The 20,275-nt window shown below is 33.3% G+C and overlaps 3 protein-coding genes across 9 annotated transcripts in view; all 3 read right to left on the bottom strand.

Moving 5' to 3' along the window:
* Positions 1–1,233: 1,233 nt before the first annotated feature.
* Positions 1,234–20,275, bottom strand: part of LOC115980154 (TMV resistance protein N-like) — a 103,213-nt gene continuing 84,171 nt past the window's right edge. The window contains exons 2-5 of the mRNA XM_031102434.1: positions 3,537–4,638; positions 3,082–3,354; positions 2,183–2,980; positions 1,234–2,056 (exon numbers count right to left, since the gene is read on the bottom strand). Coding sequence (XP_030958294.1) covers positions 1,268–2,056; positions 2,183–2,980; positions 3,082–3,354; positions 3,537–4,638 — 2,962 coding nt within the window. The 3' untranslated portion in view covers positions 1,234–1,267. The remainder of the gene's footprint in view (positions 2,057–2,182; positions 2,981–3,081; positions 3,355–3,536; positions 4,639–20,275) is intronic.
* On the bottom strand, positions 5,882–6,825 carry LOC115979945 (TMV resistance protein N-like). Its single transcript, XM_031102071.1, has one exon. The coding sequence runs from the start codon at positions 6,481–6,483 to the stop codon at positions 5,887–5,889; it is 597 nt and encodes a 198-aa protein (XP_030957931.1). The 5' UTR covers positions 6,484–6,825; the 3' UTR covers positions 5,882–5,886.
* LOC115979942 lies at positions 7,466–16,114 on the bottom strand. 7 transcript variants are annotated; one of them, XM_031102061.1, is made up of 13 exons: positions 16,009–16,114; positions 13,833–14,173; positions 13,599–13,749; positions 12,495–12,835; positions 12,272–12,422; positions 11,308–11,669; positions 11,079–11,229; positions 10,365–10,705; positions 10,155–10,287; positions 9,469–9,806; positions 9,244–9,394; positions 8,444–8,799; positions 7,466–8,160 (listed from the first exon to the last, which is right to left on the bottom strand). In XM_031102061.1, the coding sequence occupies exons 2-13, from the start codon at positions 14,163–14,165 to the stop codon at positions 7,639–7,641; spliced, it is 3,330 nt and encodes a 1,109-aa protein (XP_030957921.1). In that variant the 5' UTR covers positions 14,166–14,173; positions 16,009–16,114; the 3' UTR covers positions 7,466–7,638. The 7 variants fall into 7 exon arrangements, with proteins under 7 accessions (XP_030957921.1, XP_030957924.1, XP_030957926.1 ...); XM_031102064.1 differs by having other exon boundaries at positions 8,444–8,787; XM_031102066.1 differs by having other exon boundaries at positions 8,444–8,781.

Raw genomic sequence — 20,275 nt, 5'->3', positions numbered from 1 at the left:
TAACATTGTGTTGTTTCCATGACCCTCGTATACAGAGAGACCTAAAAATTGAATTATCTTTCATGCTTTGGCTCCAAAGAATCACATATGCCCTTGTTCATATTTTCTTTAGTCAAAGAAGAACCTTCTTTTTTTCCCCTGCATTAGCATCATTTACATAGTCAACTTGATGTTCCTAATTTCTCTACTACTCAACATCCTGCATTTGATAGTCTTAATTTTACAACTAATCAGAGGTTTTAAAAGCCTTATTATGGAACTGCCTTTAAGAAAATAACATTCACCTATATACCAAAACAAAAAGGCAGATATACATAAAAATACGTACATGTATGCATGTCTGTGTGTGTGAAAGAGAGAGAGGGAATCAGACTGTCGAGTTTGTAACAATTGAATATATTTAGCAAGATCTCATTTAACATAGACTCAATCTCCAAACTTTTTTCCACTCCAATAGCCGGGCTACCAAGTAATGTAATTATGTAACTCCCATCTAATTCCCCAAGCCAGTTTCCAAAGGACACATCATTACTAAATTAAGCTCATTCTCATATAAAATAAAGCAGTAGAACACATAGAGCACCAGATATATACATAAACTCTAAAAACATTCAAACAAAAACAAAAGTCACATCTCAAACATACCATTCCAAGAGCTTGATAGGACCTAAACCAGGTTTCACTTCCTCCAAATTTCCTGAAACCTCTCTGATCTAGCAGTCTTGTTCAACCAAACCTCTCTCCACCTCACCTTCCCCTGATGAAACTTGCCTCAGCACCCCTCCTCTATCATAATGACAATCCACACTCCACACTAAAACAGAGGAAAAAATTGTTAGTTCAAAGTCTAAAATGTTTTAATGGAAAGAAAAGACCTAGGAATGAGCTCTAAGGCTAACAACTTATGCAGAGTTAGTTCTACCAAATGCTTAACCCTCAAATGACTTTGAAATTGTACCAAATTTAACAGGGCAATGACTTTATAGCACACTATATAATTCTAAAATTTCAACTCAGCGATCCACTCCTATCCAACTTCTAAAATTTAACAGTGCATTGTTTTGAATTAAGTCTTCTAGTGGAAAATAGTTTCAATGTAAAAATAATACCTGGGCATATTTCTTCGCATCGAACTCGGTTTCTTTGACGGTGGATACAGATTGAAAATGGAGTCATCTTTTTATAAAGGGATTGGCTATTGAAGAAGAACCCAAATCAAACCCATTACCATTTGCTATACCCACTGAACGCCTTGAATCAGATGTCTTCAGGGACTAGAGGAGCTTGAAAGGTCTCCTGCGTCTGAGTCCATATGTGAACCATTTGGAGATAGTAAAGGTGCGAGCAGCTCTGTGTCGTCAGCAACATTTTGAGAATTGTGTTGGATGACAACGGAATTCTGAGGAGGACATACGCATTCCACATGTACTCCCATCCTTGCAATCACAGGAGCGTATTTTCCGTTTTCACTTGTCCAATGAGTGATTTTACATGAAATCTCAACATGATTCCGATCACCTTGTATCAAGTCTCCGAATCTCCTCTGTAATCGGCTGTGAGGTTCACCGTAAAACCACAGATTATCACACTTCAATTCATAAAAACGCGCCCAAGTCATGAAACGTCGCTTACGACTATCGGTAGAAATGTGGATATCCAAATAACAATCGATTATATCATCACGAATAGAACCGTACTTATCATTCTTAGCGTAACTGTCCTTCAACTGAACTAGATGAAGAGCAACACAAACAGCAATTGATGGAAACTCAGGACCAACCCAGAATGATATGGAACTTTCAATGCTTTGATGATTGATCCAATTCGGAATCTTCTTTCCTGGTACTCTAATATCATATCTCTCTCCAAAATCAACCAGATACGCATCTAGAGTGGGAAAGTCCTCATCTTGAATTGCCTTGAGCTTGCTGAGGGAGACCCGGGAAGAGCAATCAATCTGATTCGATAATTTGCGATGTGAATGCGAATCCATTAATACTTTGTGTTTCCCACCTGAACATTTCATATTTGGTGAAAGCCCTAAATTTCTTCCAAACTGCATGAAATTAGGAATTTTAAGAAATTGAAGTTTAGCAAATCTAGTAAATGTATTTGCAAAGGTAACCAAAATTGTTTCTATTATTACTTTAAGAGAGAGAGAAACAGAGAGAGAGAGGGGTACCTGAAGGATTAATTTTCTTAATGATTCTGAATTCAACGAGATGCAATTTGTTGCATTTACTTCTTTTATACTTTCTGGAAGCTTTGGAATTTTCTTAAGGAACTTGAAATCCTGCATTACAAGGAAATCTAATCTATTGAATCTGATAATGCTTTCTCGGAAGTTCAAATCTTTACTCCCTGATAATAAACATTTCTCTGAGTAGGTGAAGCAAGAAGTCAACTTTTTTAGAAAATTCAACTTTGGAAAACAATATTTTGAAAAGCCGCCGTAAGAATTGCACGCTACTGCTTGTCTACCAATCCCCACGTCCTTTGGAAATTTGACATTACCATGAAGCGCGAGCTGGCGAAGATGTTGCAATTTATAAATGCTACTTGGAAGTTGACACGAATACAAAGTGGAACCTATATCTAATCGCTCAAGCCCAGTTAGATTCCCAATTGATGGAGGAAGCTCTCTAATGGCAGTGTCTCTTAGACTTAGAAACTTTAAATTTTCCATTTCTTGTGGAATATCGGGGAACCACTTAATCCTATTGCAATTTAAAAGATGTAAATATTTAAGAGATTTCATCACGATACAACTTGGAAGAATTTCAAGTTCATTGCAATTCCAGAGGTCCAAACTTTCAAGTTTATCAAGAAATCCAATAGAGTCTTGAATCTTGACTAATTTTGCACAATCACGGAGATCCAATTTTTTTATGTTTGGGGTGGCACTCGATAAGTCGGGTAATTCCCAAATATATTGATTGGAATTGAAATTCATATATGTCAAGTTTTTGCATTGTATCCTCTGTAGAAAAAAGAAAATCAAAATTTTTAACCCCAACAAATGTTATTAAAATATAGTTTAATAAAGTAATAATAATTATAAATAAATAAAAATGATTATACCTTGAAAAGCTTGTCCAGTGTAACTTGACTCTCTGGCATGTTCAGTGCAATGAGATTTTGAGGATCAAAATTAGGTGGTAAGGAAGATAAAGGAAATCCGGACCAATCAAGAACCCTTAGTTCGTTAGGAAGATATTTGAGACCTCTACAAATATCTACATTACTAACTATGAGGAACTTGAGATTTTTCATCTTTTCAAGACATTTAGGTTCTAATTTCATCTTTGATGATTCAGGTGAGCATATCCTTATGCCTCGAATTTTTTCTGATCCCTAATTAGACAAAGCATCAAGTCAATCACACTATACAATAAAATTCACTAAAGTGTAATGACGGTTAATTTAAACAATAACTAAACTAATAAACTTAAATTTTCTTCAACATTTAAATGAAAAATAATCACTACATTTGCCATTTGAAAAAAAGGTAGAAAATGAACCAAGATAATGCATACCGTATTTTGTGTTAGTACTTTATGAACATCCTCATAACACCATAGCCTACTACGCTCTCCGGGCATTTGTGGCGATTCCTGTCGAACAATTTCCCTACCCATTTGTTGGAGCAAGTCATGCATCAACAATCTATCATAGTGATCAACAGTTATTAGGCACTTATCGAAAAGTTTTTGAATTCCACAAATTGGATGTAAATCGCAAGCATTCAATATATCCATGACATACTCCTTAAAATATCCCTTAAAGAAGCATGCGATATCAAGGAAAATATCTTTTTCAGTTTCATCCAATCCTCCATAGCTTATTTCGAGAATTTTTTGAATTTCTTCATTAGGAATTCTTTCATACTTATCTACTGCACTTCTCCATTCAGGTTTAGTTCTTCCATACAAATCAGCACCAATTATTACTAGAGCCAACGGCAATCCCTTGGCATATTGTATAACTCTGTCTGCAAGTTCCAAATAATCATCTTTGGGTTTGTTGCTTTGGAAGGCGTGCATACTAAAAAGTTCGAGAGCTTCATCTTGATCTAATTCCTTAACCGAGTAGGTTGAATGACAATTTCCAAGAGTAGCTGCCAAGTGTTTGTCTCTTGTTGTTATAATGATTTTGCTTCCAGAAGCAAACCAATCACATCTTCCAAGCAAATTTTCTATTTGGATCCGTTTATCCACATCATCAAGAACTAAAAGGATCCTCATAAATGAAAGTCTTTCCTTTATCATATTGATTCCTCTCGATTTGTTACCCACCTTTAAATTTGTATTCCTTAAGATCTCAAAAAGAAGTGTCTCTTGTAGTTCGATTACACCAGCATTTGTCCCCGATCTTTCTCTTAAATTTTCTAGATAACAAAATCCATCAAATTCATCACAAATTCTATTAAAAATAGCTTTTGTGATTGTTGTCTTACCAATTCCACCAGGGCCATAGATACCTATTATATGACCATCATTTGACTTAATATCTGAAAGTATGGTCTTTACACGATAATCTATTCCAACTGGGTATCGTGTGACAAATAACGGTGAGCAGTTTAATTTAAAATTTGAGATCTTTTCAACAATTCCTTGGATAAATTCAAACTCGCTGCAACTGTCATTCACAGAATATGAAAACAATATATGATTTAGATTTTTATAATATACACACACACAAAATTTAGAAAAGAAAATAGAAATATGAAAATGAACTAAATTTAAGATGTTCAGCTTGTGAATTAAATTTCAATAATTATCAAATAAAGTAAGTGGCATGTACAAATTCATAAATCTATAACTATCATTATGTTAGCATATATATATATATATATATATATATATTAGTTTCAGGGATCTAGACATAGTTGTCATGACGTATTGAGCATTCAATCATCAAGGTGGTATGGTAGTTCATTGGTTCAACCATTAGATGATTGACTCAACCGTTGTACTAATGATAAATTTATTTTAAATATGAACAAATTAAAATAAATTAAAAAATACAAAAAGAATATAAATTATAAAAAGATGAACTTACATTCACTTTAAACATAAATATATAGGCATTACATAGATTGAAATTAATAGGATATTATTGTTCATATATTGAATTTATATATGTTTATATAAATAAATACTAAATAATAAGATACTTGAATTGATCATTTGACTACTCATTTCAAAGTTTAAAAGCTAAAGACTTAAAAGACCATAAATAAAAGTGCATAATTGAAGGAAAGTATAGTAACTAATTTGATAAAAAAAAAAAATTAACATTAAAGACCAAACAAATTGAAAAAAACCATGTGATTCAGTATTTTTCTCTTTCTTTTTTTTTTTTCTTTTTTTTAAAATAAAAACCATCAATTTTCATGATTTAATCAACTTTTTGGTTGTGAAACTAACGTTTCTGTCATAACGTCCGGATTTTCATATTGTTTACCAATTTGAGGGTTCAACCATTGTTTGACTCAACAACAACAAAAAAAAAAAACCATTGTTTTGGTACGATTATGATAACTATACATTTAGCATAAAGTTGCAATGAAAATCTTTTTCTTTTTTTTGAGTGTGAGTTGCAATGAAAATCTAGTTACTAATAATTGAAACTTGTTACAACTTACAACTCATTTTTAATAATAGAACTAAATTATTAAGGAGGAAACGTTTTTTTAAATAAATAATATGTGGGAGAAACACCTATTTAATTGGTAAGGTAATTTTTTATTTATTTTTTTTAAATCTTTCTATTTCTACATTGCCAACTAACTTCTATACTAGTGTTTTCTCAAAAAAAAAAAAAACCCTTCTACAGGTGTAGATATGAAGAAAAAAAAAATTCATTCATAATTTGGCCAAAAAACTAACACTGATAAATTAGTGGTAATTGTTGTTTAACAATAAAATCAGTTATCATAACAAACCAGTGAAACTCATAAAAAGTACAATAGTTGTCATTAAATTCATACCTACGCTGGTAATGCCAACCAGATATATTTGCAGCTTCAGATAAAACTTCCCTCCAGCTCTGCACCTTGTAATCCTTTAATTTTTCTTCATGTTTAGATAGTGCTTCTCCAAACTTTCCTTTTTGGTTACGAACCTCTGATGGATCTATGTTGTAAAAAATCGGTAGCACTAATTGGTCTTTTTTCTTACACTCAACAATCTTGGCAAGTTCGTCCAAGCACCATTTGGAGGATGCATAGTTTTCAGAAAATATAATTATTGAAATCCTTGAACTTTCAATGACTTTGAAAAGTCCTACAGAAATTTCTTCTCCCCTTTGAAGGTTATTATCAATAAAAGTATTAATACCCTGTTGACACAAGGCATTATACAAATGACTTACAAAACCAAGACGGGTATCTTCACCTCTAAAACTCAAGAAGACATCAAATTTCTTGGGTTGGTGAGTGAAAGAAGAAGATGAGGCTTCTTTGCAGGTCACAAGAGCCATTAAGATTTATGAGCAAACAGCTGTAAAGATCTGAAAGGAGGAGAAAGAAAACTGTGAAGGGATTGCAATATAACTCCGGAAAGTGAGACAAATTAGGAAGAAGGTGAATGCAAGCAAGAGGAGCCTTTAAAGGTGGATTGCTTTCGGTGTGTCCAGCAACTCTTTGAACTTTAAAGTCCCATATTGATGCTTTTTACATTGCTTTTGGTGTGACTCTGAACTTTCCAAGAACCACAGATGCTTTTTTTATTGCAATATCATGCAAGTTTCCGTGTGAAACCTAAAATAAATCTTGGAACTTTCTAAGCAACATACTGGTCATTGTGGTCAAAACAAAATGGTAATTTCTTATCTTATTAGTCATTCGAAAGTGAGATGTAATAAACAAATGGTAATAAAAGTAGGTAGCCATCTTCCATGCAATTTAACAAAGTTCAAAGAGAGGTCCACACGTTTTTGACTTTCTGGAAAAGTAGCTATCTTTTGTCCACACGTTTCTCATTTTCCTACAAATTGCCCCACTTTTTCCATGACACTGATTGCGTAAAGAAGAGAGAAGGGAAGGGAAATATTAAACTTTCCTTTGTTTGGTTATTCGGAGATGAGAAAAATGAAAAAGTGAAGAAAGTATAATCCACTCAGCACAATAATTTTTTATCAAAAATCTCACTCAAAAAGGAAAAGGGGATGTTTGAAAAGTCCAATTAAAAGATTTAGTGCATATAGATTTATTGCATATCAATATGCTAAATGGCAAAAAATCCTTTTCACTTGTAGATAAAATTTTATGCCCTAACATGAACAGAAATAAGTCCATTAAACGTCATATATGCATTAAAAGATATAAACATGCAACAAATGTTGAAGCTTCAATCTATTTTTGTTTTTGGGAAAAATATCGATCGAGAATGTATTTTTCATCAACATTCCAGGCAATCAACCATAAATCCAGCTACAATCAACCATCACCATGCGCAGGACCTCCCAGCAAAAGCAAATTCAATTCCCTTTTTTTTCCAATTTCAATAAGGAAATCATACAGGAAATTGCATTGAAAAATGCCTTTACATTAATATAGGATCTGATTTACATTGGAAAAACTCCCCAATAAAAAAGTACCAAAATTATATCCGACATTAACAAGAAAAATAGATGCTACAGTCGAATCTTTTTCAATAACCACTTCCTCCGTGCTGTAACATCCATGGCCACAAACATCTTGGCCTTTCTCTCATCTTCTAAAAGTTCACAAGCCTCCAAGAAGATCTCATCATCCATGTCAGGAACGGTTTGAAGTGCTGCAACTATACATTCTATTGAGCTGTAGTCTTTGTCTTCCTCAGTACCCAAATATGTTTTTACTACACATGGCTTCCCCTCAACTGCCTCTTGTGTCTCTTTCTTGATGGTTCTCCTAACCTTTTGGATACATGCTGAGGTTGACAAAGGAGCAGATTTTCGCTTTCTTTTCTGATGAAATATTTCAAACTCAGTAGCTGGAGATAGCGCCTCTCCAATTATATCGTCAATCCCCATCCCCAAGGTGTTGGTGTTGATCTCCATTTTTACGTCGAAATAACTTGATCTACTATGCTGACTTTCATTACCATAAATCAAGCACAAATCACAATAATCACCCAATATCTCATCTCTGTATGTAACTGCATCTGGATGATCCTGCAAAATGCCATTTTTAAACAAAAGCTGATCAAAACTATACAGTTCAATGTTCAACTATCGATAAGATTATGTTCTGCACCCTACGTTATGCACCAACATATAGTTTACTTCATGAAGACTGTTTATCATTTCATCAAGCGGGAGAGAAAGAAAGAATGTGTGTGCACGCACACATGTTTACCATACTGTGGCATGCTCAGTGCTCTTTAGTCATAACCAAGGGAAACAAAAAGAGATAACCCTTTATCCTAACAACATTACAAATAAGAAAAAATAGCACCTTGATATAAGCTTCCCAAACATCATCATCAGCTGTCATTGTTTGGCGAATTCCATCCCAAGCAAAGCCATTATGATTGAGGATATCTGTGATGTCCGTATACTCTTTCCTCAAGGTCCAATAACGATCTTCTAGTACATCTTTGTCACAAAGGAATCCAAATTTTTTACTAAATGATGCATTCATCCAGGTCCAAGCTTGAGCATTGTATGTACGACCAATCTTATTCCCTCTGTGCAACTGTTCTAACATAAGGACAATAAAATAACGGTCCATTTCCCTTGTCCAATTTATCCTCAGAGGATCATTATTACCAGGGGACTGGTAATCCTCTTCACCTACAACTTTAAAAATAACTGTCATTACATGAGAGGATTTATTCTGGAGGCATACAGTACCAAAAAAAAAGTAATAATAATGTTGTTTCATACTGTTTGATAAAATTAATAGCTTCAAACATTACTTGAAATGGGCAAATTTCAGTTCTTTTGTATTAAACTTTCAGGAAAACTGAGTCAAGTAGTTGTATTAGCATCAAATTAAAACTTCCTTTTTGCATGGATAGTGACAAATTAATACTTATTACAACAACAAAGTTGACAAATTATCTTTAGTAATTATACTAGCAAATGGACAACTATTGCACCTGTAAATTAAACATGCTAGTGCAGTTTTCAGATGGTCCTCCTCTAATATCACACGTGTAGTTCAAACATTTTCTGAGAGTCCTTAACTGATTGTACCAATCTTGTCTACCTAAAGGTAATATTGCAATAAAAGAGAGAGAGAGAGAGAGAGACCAATATTTACTCCCAGCTCATAGTCCTCAACATCCATAAAGTGATCAGAGTAATTTTGCCTTTGCTCAGTGTTGTCATTTCCATATATCAAAAACAAATCATTGACATTTGGAAGAGTTCTATTGCGGTATGTTCTTGCATCAGGATGTACCTACAAAAATTATCTATAAGTTGTTGGGACCAAAAAGAATATTTATGTAATGGAAATTCAGAAGAAAATATCACCTTGACGTAAGCATCCCAGACATCATCTTCAGCACGTATCATTTGTTGCATTTCATTCCAAGAAAAACCACTCTGGTCAAGTAGAGTTTTCATATCATTAAACCGCTTCCTCAAATTCATAAAACGATTTTTTAGGACATCTTTGTCATGCTGAGACCCAAATTCTGCACCAAACTTTGCAATCATATCACTCCAGGCTAGCTTGTTGAATTTTTGATCAACCATACTTCCATTATGAACTTGCTCTAACATTAGATCAATAAAATATCGGTCCATCGATGGTGTCCAATCAGTTCTTTGGTGATAGCTATTGTTAAGTCTGGCACCTTCAGAAAATTCTAAAATAACGTAAATATGGGGAAAAGTAATCTTTATTTGCTCATTTTAAAAAAACAAAAAAAACAAAAATTTTCTTTTAACTTCAATGATCACTATGTTTCATATTAAAGAGGGAGTAGGGACTTGTTCTCTTTCTGTTTTTTTCCCTTGGTTCAAAAAAAATATTTAAACATATCTTGACAAAATGCTATTGCAATCAATGCAATATGAAAGAGCACAGGTATATGTATCCAGACACATTGAACACATATATCTAATTGCTCATTGACTAAAGACCAAATACTTGAAGAGGGAAAAAATAGGCAAATGCTGAGATTGCTTATAAGCTTGTCGATCCAAAATCTCACCAAAACCATTACATCCTAGATCTTGATGCGCTTCATTACATCGTTCATCAGAAGCTGGATTTCCATAAATCAAGCACAAGTCATTATAATTTGGCATCGGCATGATTCGGTATGGTTTTGCATCTGGGTGTTCCTGCATAAACAAAGTCTTAGCCAATAGTTATATATACTCGAACTGACATTTAAGACTAAAATAAGTTGACAAAGCACCTTCACATATGCATCCCAAACATCATCAAAAGCTGTGACCATTTGCTGTGTTTCATCCCATGAAAATTGTCTCTGTTCAAGAAGATTTTTCATATCAAAGTACTGCTTTTCCAAACTTCTATAACGACTTTTCAGAAAATCTTTGGCATGTTGTAATGAGAATTGTTCCTTGAACAACATAAACATATCTATCCATGCTTGATTGTTGAAGGTGTAGTCAATCTTCTTCCCCTTATGCACTTCCTCTAGCATTACATCTATGAGGTAACGGTCCATTGAAGGTGTCCAATCTGTTGTCAAACAACCACTGTTTGCATAGCATTGGATATTCATATCCTCCCCTATTACAAAGCAAAGATTTTGTTAATTCATGCAATAAGAAATATGTATTTCAAAGATGATAAGTCCAATGAGACAACTTATGCTTCATTTTTTTTAGTTAAATGCTGTGGTAACACTCGTTTTAGCCAAAGTTAGATAGATCAGCATTGTCAACCCCAGTCAACAACCATTTAGAAATATTTAGAATGATAATTGCATGGGTTCTGGTACATCAGAATTAGGATAGCAATGAAAGAAAAGGAAATAATGCAACTGAAAGGAGACTGATATAGTAGGTTAAGAACAAAACAAAGAAAATAAGACAATAAATAAGCAGGTAATAACTTCCTTAAATTATTTGGGAAGCTCTTGCTGCGGAAACAAGAAACCTACCAATTCTCAAATCTGGTTCTTCACTGTCAAGATCTGCATTGCATGTCGAAATGTTGTATCTTCCATTACAAACTTCTTCACCATATATAACACATAATTTGTGATAGCTGGGAACAGATTTATTTCTATATGACTGAGCATCGGGATGCACCTGCATATTTTATACATAAGTCACATAATAAAACTACAAATATCTAAAGGATACAAGAATGAGTAAATAGAAATTCACCTTGGTATAAGAATCCCAGACATAATCCTCAGCAGTTACCATTTCTCCTGTTTCATCCCAAGAAAACCCACTCTGATCAAGAAGAACCTTTATATCATTATATTGTCCCCTTAAATGTTTGTATCTATTCCTCAGACCATCTTTGTCATGGTGAGATCCAAATTTTGCATTGAACAGTCTAACCATTTCAATCCATGCCTCGGCCACAAATCCATGACCAATTTTATTCCCTCTAAGCACCTGGTCTTGTAACAATTCAATAAGGTAACGATCCATTGTTGATGTCCAATTTGTTCTCCGACATTCACTATCAGAAGAGGCATGGCCCTCCTTTTCTTCAGCTACAGGATAGGTAAAACTGACTGATTTATAAGGATAATAGATAACTTCTATTCATCAAAACGTTTCAGACTTTTAAACATAAATTAAGCTAGAAGAACATTATACTTGCCATCCATTAACAAACGGTAATTCATATAATTCAACATCATCGAATAGCAATAAGATGGGGTAGAGAACAATATCCACAGCCCAGTAAATCTGTCCTAACCCTAAGAGAAAATTTAAAGAAATTATTAAAATGAATTAAAATCTCATGGATCTTAATGAACTGGGCATGCCTACAGGCACGTAATGAAAAAACTAGAACCTATAAATCAAGTTTCCATTTAAGGAATGCAAACATGAGAAAAAAATAACTGTAATACAGAATACGAATCTCTCTAATTAAACATATCTGATAAAATTCCATTTTGTGAAGCTTAAAGACCTACTGGACATCCGAATATTAACCAAAGTCTTAACTGTGATTATCAATAAATCCCAAGTGGCATGTATAAAGATGAAACCAGATTTTTTATTTCGATAAGTAAACAGAATTATACTAATAAATTGGAGAGGAGTGTCCTCAAGAATACAGGCTCCCTATAAAGGTCCTCCTTTTAGTTCAAGAAATGAACCTCACCCATCTTGATCTGTATGATATCATCTTCAAAGTTTCTCCCTTGCAATAAATGACTGCAATGTCCATTGCTTACTGCATTTCCAAATATCAATTTCAAATTGCAATAGTTTAGCAAGGTCTTCCTACGATACGAATGCGCATCTGGGTGTGCCTACATCAGCAATTGTACGCATGAAATACAGAAAAAATGAATACCAATAACCAAATATATATGATAGTGTACCTTGATGTAATTATCCCATACATAATCATCTGCTGATATCTTTTGTTGAATTTCATCCCAAGAAAATCCCTTTACCTCAAGTAGACTCTTCACATCAGTATAATATTTCAATAATTTCTTAAAACGGTGTTTTAAGAAACTCTTTCCATATTTAGAGCCAAATTTTCCATTGAACAAGGTAAGCATATCATTCCATGCTTGTTTCTTGAATGTATTACAGATCTTATTGCCTTTTTTAAGTTGGTCCAGCAAAAGTTTGACAAAATATCGGTCCATGGCTGGTGTCCAATCTATTTTTGAATGCTCTTTACTTGCAGGTACAAAGCTATTCATTGCTACACCTAATCAGTAAAAGCAGTTTTTATTCATTAAAAACAGATTATACTTCTTGAATACTCATTACTATAAGCTAACATAGAACATATGTAATTTCAATCAATCTTGCTGCACCCAGTTCCTAGCTATCAAATGAACTAAGATATGCAACTTCCCAAAAAATAAACCATCAGGACCAGTTCAATCAAGTGTTCACACAAAGCCAAGCACAATGTGCTCATTTCTCTGCAACATTTTTTTCTCTTTTCCGTGGATGGGAATAAAGGTGCTTGTTTCTCCCATAATACTGACAGGTTTGCAAAACAACAGCAACTACAAGTCTTATAATTAGGTACTACTTAGGTCATAATTGGCTAAGCTCAGAATCAGCAGTAACCACAATTCTGATTCTTGTGGAAAGCAGACCATGGTTGACTGCCCAAAGATTGGCTAAAAGAGAGATTGCAGTGTACAAATTTCAAAGATGGTAAAAGGCCATTATTACTTCAAAATTTATTAAATTCTAAGGGGCACAGAGTCCCATCTATCTCTGGATAGACTCATGAAAAAAAGGGGGGGGGGGGTTGTTGCTTATGGCCCTTTCTTGTTTTATGCATACTCTCTAGAATAAAATAGTACTAATAATAAATAATAAAGAATTAGATAGTATAACCAAATCAATCACAATGAAAAATAGTAATTTAAGCAAAAAAACCCAATAGCATACATTCCAATGCCAATGGCATATGCATCATTTCTGCTGATCCATGACAGGATATAAAAACACACCAGTATTCACTCCTTGAATGTCATCATCGAAGTCTATATCACGACTTGATAGGCTGTATCTTCCATCTGCTGTTGTATGTGCATATATCAAGCACAAATCATTGAAATTCATCAAGGCTCTGTTTCTATAAAACTGTGCCTCTGGGTGAGCCTGCATGTATATAATGTCAAGTAACCACTCACTATGACACCAAAGGTGTAGATCAAATTTAAACATTGACAAAACTAATGCACCTTGATGTAAGCATCCCAAACATGATGACTGGCAACCACCATTTGTTTAGTATCGTCCCATGACAATCCATTCTGATCAAGTAGACTCTTTACATCATTGAATTGAGTCCACAAATTAGTGTAATGACTTTTCAACACCTTTTCATCATATGGGGATCCAAAATAGGCATTGAACATGGTCAGCATATCAGTCCAAGCTTGTTTGTTGAATGTATGGCCCATCCTATTCCCCCTATGCACCTGATCTAATAAAAGATCAATAAAATAGCACTCCATTGCTGGTGTCCAGTTTGTCCTTGTACGATCACTACATGCAGGCATTTGGGTGCCCATTTCTTCCCCTACAACATTGAGACTATCATTCTAGTGATAGAGTCCTTTTACATGCTAAGCTTCCAAAACATAAACAATAAGTCAACCTAGTCCTTAGCTATAGAGGTGGAAAATTCAAATTCACCAGAAATATCTGAAACCCATTAATAAGATTGCATACCTATTTCAATTCATTTAACAATTCAAACACAAACTATTGATCATTGAAGCTAACACACTGATTATACCAATGTTTAGAATCCTCCAGAGTTCTTAGGCTAACTTCATCATGGAATTCCTAAAATCTTATCTATTTGTTCTGAATTGAGTGGATTGCTAATGGCACATCATCAATAATTTAAATAGATACCAAAATGGTGATAGTCAATATTTTTTTAAAATGTACATCATAAATCTAATCCACTCATTTAAAAATGAATGTAAAATATTTTAGGAACTCTATAATTGCAAAATAAAAATTCAAACCCAAATCAGCTATCCAAATGAAGATAATAAAGAGATACTACTGTAAAATTCCAGCTCAAATTATACATAATAACACCTTGTTTAATTCTCGAGAAAACCGATAGAAAATGAAAGGAGGGGAAAATATTCAATTATATGTGGTCCACAAAAGGATGAATTAAGCCAAATTTCCAATACAAGTATGCCAAAGGTCTGCACGCTGTTTCAACATGCTTAACTCTTTCAAAAATCAAGAGTACATTTTAAATGAGTGATGCTACAAATTTTATAACATAAGACTTACAAACAAACACAAACAAAAAGTTCAGAATATTTATTATGTTGTTGTGGCACTAAACACATTCATTATTGTGTCCATTTGCAAGCCTTTATAGTAAATTTAGCAATAGCTTTATGCCCTGCTTGGATGGAAGGGAGAATGAGGGGGAGTGGAGGGGAGTAGAGTAGAGTTGGCTAAAAATAAGCTAATTTTGTGCGAAATCTACTCTACTCTACTCTACTCCCCCTCCCTCTCTCTCAATCCAAATGGACCATTAGTGTTTTCCCAATTTAAATACTACTTAGTTGATTAAATGAAGAAACTACACAAAAAAAACGCACTAATCCAAGCTAATATTCAAAGCACTAAACCCTCTCTAACATTTGGTTTCAAATATATTATAGAGTAAATTTCATTAACTTACCCTGAGGTTTGAGTTAATGTCAACCGGGTCTAAGACATTTCAAAACTGACCAATTTGGTGCCTAAACAATAAACATTGTTAGGTTCATTTGTCATTTTTCTCTTCTCTCTTAGGGACCAAATTAGTTAGTTTGAAATGTCTTGGACCTGTTTAGTATTTAGCCCAAACCTCAGGGTGGGTTAATGGAATTCACCCTATATTATAAGACTACAATTTACAACTCCAATTAGTCTATCAAATAAGCGAATACACCGAAAACGTACCAATCCAAAATTGCAAGATTACATCTAATTACAACTTAAAAACCTAATTAGTTCAATCAAATAACGAGATTAACTAAAATTCTAGCACTAACCCTCTCTAGCATGTAAAAAATCACAACACTACAACTCTAATTAGCCGATCAAATGAAGCAGATACACCCAGAATATACTAATCCAAGCTACAATTCCAACATTAGCCCTCTGTTTGGTAGCCAAGAAAACCAAAACGAAAACAAAAAGTTTTTTTTAAAATATAATTACATAAATATAATTTTTTTCTTTTTTCTTTTTAAGTTTTTTTTTTTTTTTTTTCATTTCCTACTGTTTCTCAGTAACCAAACAGAACATAAGTTAATTCCATACTTTTATTATGTAACATATATGTGCGTGTGTGTTGATATGGAGAGATAGTTAGAGATTAGGGTTTGGTACCTTTGATTTGTGGAGAGAAATCGCAGAGAGAGAGAGAGAGAGAGAGAGTGAAGAAGCGAAACTTCGAGGTGTGACTTGTTAGAAAGGATTTACGAAGAACACTGTGGCGGCTGTTTGGATGTTTTGACAGACATACTCCTCTCCGTGGATAGCTATATCCTGCACCGGTTCAATGATATATTAGTACTCAAGGAAAGGATGTGTCACATGTGTGAGAGTGGTTTACAAAGTTTTTTTTTTTTTTTTTTTTTTTTCAAACTAATTCTAAGGAAAACTCTTCAAATTCAATTTTTTTTTTTATTAAATGTGAATTTTTAAAATTTGAGCATTAGATTGTATGTTCTTTATTGATAGGCCGAAAAACGTATTGACCCCTTGTAATAAATTAATTGATTAATTAGTCAAGTTTATTAATTAATCAAATTAACATGCAAAATGCGTAGTAATACAAACAAATCACCAATTAAACAAGTATGCAGTAGAAAATAAATTGACACGGCTATTTGTTTACGAATGGGGAAAATCTACACGGCAAAAACCCTATCGGGTAATTTTAAGGTCACCACTTTCGATAATCTACTATTATCACAACAAGCGGTTACAAGTAAAGGAATCTCAGTACCTTATACCAACCTACAGTTGAATCCTTACCTCAATACCCAATTGAACTTGTTCTGTAGTGACAATTTCTCCTTTTAATGCACGACTTCCAATACGTGACTAACAAATTTCGCAGATCCCAATACGCGACTTCAATCACCAACTAGAGAAGGTTGTTGACTGCAAAATTCTTCAGATCATCACACGATGAAGAGAAGTTCCTTGGTTAGAAAATCCTACGATGCACAAACACAGTAGCTTCTTCATAAGAAATATGAACTAGGGCAAATTCTATCTCCGGTCACAATTTGCATGAACAAACTTTGCACTTGTGCAACTTGTGTCACCTTTGACGGCCCTTAAAATAATCCTTATATATGTTTAGGGCTGTGAGAAAAGAAAACTCAAATATATATTTACGGATTGAATGAAAAACAGTCCTGAAAAACTGAACTTCATAAACCTCGATAAATACCTTATTTGTTGAGCTGCTGTCGAGTCACGGGTTGGAACAGCTCTTCAAGGCTCAATAGATGCTAGCTGTTAAGCTAGCTGTCGAGTTGTATGGTTTTAACACTTGAACTTGAAACCTTGTTTCTTGAAATATTAAACACATTGTAGATCTACCCAAATACAAGTAAAGTACGTTTTGTCAAAAGATTATCCAATTACATAAAATAGTGACATATATTCCTAACATGTGTAACACATATGTCCTAACATTTATGTTATTAATATACAAATTTTGGAAATTTAAAAATTTAATCTTCTTAAAATTTTGCAAGTATGGGAGAATAATAAGAACATATAATGTAATGATTAGATTTTTAAGATTCACATTTAATAAATATATATCGTAAGGACTCAATTCGTGACGGCCCCAAAATAGTATTGGGTTCGCACGTTAGGGCCCAAACAATATAATTTGTAGAGCGCGGGTTTGAAAGGCTAAGATTTGGTCACCGAACGATGGCTAGTCGTTGTATTCATAGTGATTTGCCCAAGGATAAACCTGACATGCTCAACAATAATCTATTCTGATACATCATGAGTGGCTCCGGTTTTAGAATCTTGTTCAAGGAACTTCATATCCTTATTCCTCTCCCTTTCTTAGGACTCCCTGGTCTGGAAGCCCCCCATTTTTGGCGCACAAGTCTTTACATTATATAGCCCTTCTCGGTTGATCCTGTCCCTCCACCTGTTTATCAGGCAGACTCCTATCCGAATACCTATCCCATCAACTGCCTCCCCCTGCTTTTTGTTAGTTGCACTAACTGAAGCCACACTGTTCAGGCGTCTTTTCTCATTAATATGGCTGAGACGTTTATGGGCGCGTTTTAATGCGGAGGTGACGTATTTACCTTGAACAACCCCCACTCTGTACTCCCATGTGGGTTCCATTCTACTCGCCTCTTCTTCTGGGAGCGTTTTGGAGGCAGCCTTCGACAAGATGTTGCTCTTCCTTTTGAAGTCTTGGGATGCCAAGGACAGGGTCATCATCGGCTGTGTCTCTAGGCTATTTGGCCTTTCCCTACTCGACCTCGGCAACTACCCTCCTCGGCACGGGCCCTGGGCCTTAGTGGAAAGTGGGCCAAGTCGTAAGTTCTCTAGCCCCACATATATATATATATATATATATATATATATAAAAGAAGTTTGAAGAGTTTCAAACTTTTTCCATTATCTTATGAGTCGCATTTAAGATTTATAATTTTTTTTTTTATTTCACAATACATGTTGCGAAATGGAGAATAATAATAATAATAATAATAATAATAATAATATATATATATATGAAAAAATTTTGCAACAAACTTGGTAGTAGTTTAAGTCTACTACTCCACTCAATATCTTTTTATTAGATGCGAATTTTGATAAATCCACATTTGGATTATATTTTCTTTTCATATTTTCTATGTTTGCAAAATTTTTAGAAGATCAAAAATCAATAACTATGTTATCAATCAAATATTTTAATTTCAAGTTTTTGTAATCTAAAATTATACATAAAATATAAGTTTATAGATTAAATAGAAAATAAAATCTGATTGACATGAAATTTTATATGTGTGTTAATTTTTTAAATAGGAGTTGTAACCTTAGGCTACAACCAAGTTTGTAGACAAACTCTTCTCAAAAAAAAAAAAAAAAAAAGTTTGTAGACAAACTTTGTTCATACATATATATCTCGTGCATGAGATTTTTTTTTTATAGTCTTATTATCAATTGTAAATCAATATGTCCTTAGATATAGTATATTACACTTTTTAATCACATTTAATGCAACTAGGTGGTGGAAAATTTGAATTTAATTAAGGAAGTGAGTATACTGCATTTGAACCTAAGAATGTGTATTTAAATTTTGTCCATACAGTAAGTTTAAAATGTCTCCTCATTATAAAGAAAACGATTTTTCTTAGCAATTGGCATTGGTCAATGCATTATGTTTTACAAAACAATATTTTATACAATAATACTATAGCCTTCCGAGAGGTTATGGCAGGAGGAATACGCTTGGAAGAATATTGACATTGTCCTATGTTTGTAAATATTTTATGAATTTCTTTTAGTTAAAAAGAAAGTTTGGCTATAGACTTGATTGTAATTTAAGATTACAACTCCTCCTTATCAAAAAAAAAAAAGAAAAAAAAGATTATAACTCCTACTTTAAAAATTAATATGATTACATATTTTGAAAATTTTTTCATTAGAATACATGTTCTTTATGTTTTTAATACATGTAAAATATTTTCATATTAATCGGATTTTATTTACTATTTGATTTATAAACTTTTTTTTGAATAATTTTAGATTACAAAAATTTGAAATTTAAACATTTAATTGATGACATAATTATTGATTTTTGATCTTTTGCAAATTTTGCAAACATTGAGGATATAAGAAGAAAATGTAATCTAACGGTAGATTTATCAAAATTTACATCCAATAAAAATATGACAAAATTTGACTACAATCTTAGTTATAGCCTACTAGCCTTTAAGCACACGCGTAGCCAAAGGCTCTTCTATTTTTTGGATAAGAGTTAATTTAGAGCATTTATTATAATTTGGGATTACTCTATCTTTCAATCACAAAAAAAAAAAAAAAAAAAAAAAAAAAAAAAAAACCTAGGGGTGTGATGAAAGGTTTTTTTTTTGTGATTGGAAGATATAGTAATCCCAAATTATAATAAATGCTCTAAATTAATTTTTACCCAAAAAATAGAAGAGCCATGCCCGTGCTCAGAGGCTAGTATATTGAAAGGTAGTCTCCATCTGATTAAAGATCTTCTATATAATTTTTTTTGTCTGAATTAAACACCTTCTATATAAATTTCTATTTCTAATTTAACTCACATGTTTCTTACTTTTTATCAAATAAAAAAAAATGTACATCTGCAATTAACTTCTATATCATGAAGCAAGGGATAATTTTGCCTTAGTAGACAACATGTACATGCATCTTGAAGGGCAACATACTTATTCACTACTCACTACACACTCGCAAAATTAAAATATTATTACATGCCTCAAATCCTTTTAGCCGAACCTGTGTACGATGTCCTCCATCTCCCTTGAATCTCCCTCACCAGTCACCACCATAATAATGGGAAAAAGAACCACAATCAGATATGGAATTTCCTAAGGGGAAAAAAAAATCAAATATA

This window comes from Quercus lobata, chromosome 3 (assembly GCF_001633185.2).
Source record: "Quercus lobata isolate SW786 chromosome 3, ValleyOak3.0 Primary Assembly, whole genome shotgun sequence".
In the NCBI taxonomy this organism is placed as follows: Eukaryota; Viridiplantae; Streptophyta; class Magnoliopsida; order Fagales; family Fagaceae; genus Quercus; species Quercus lobata.
The sequence above is the reverse complement of the archived record's forward strand: the minus strand, read 5'-3'. Positions and strand labels throughout refer to the sequence as shown.

Excerpts from the sequence above, each read along its gene's own strand:
- LOC115979945 (XM_031102071.1), bottom strand. The coding sequence starts at position 6,483 with ATGGCTCTTGTGACCTGCAAAGAAGCCTCATCTTCTTCTTTCACTCAC.
- LOC115979942 (XM_031102061.1), bottom strand. The coding sequence starts at position 14,165 with ATGGGCACCCAAATGCCTGCATGTAGTGATCGTACAAGGACAAACTGG. Across the intron at positions 10,288-10,364 it reads TTTGGGATGCATATGTGAAG|GAACACCCAGATGCAAAACC; the intron begins GTGCTTTGTCAA and ends TTGTTTATGCAG. Across the intron at positions 8,800-9,243 it reads TGAGCTGGGAGTAAATATTG|TTATTTTTAAAGTTGTAGGT; the intron begins GTCTCTCTCTCT and ends ATGTAATGACAG.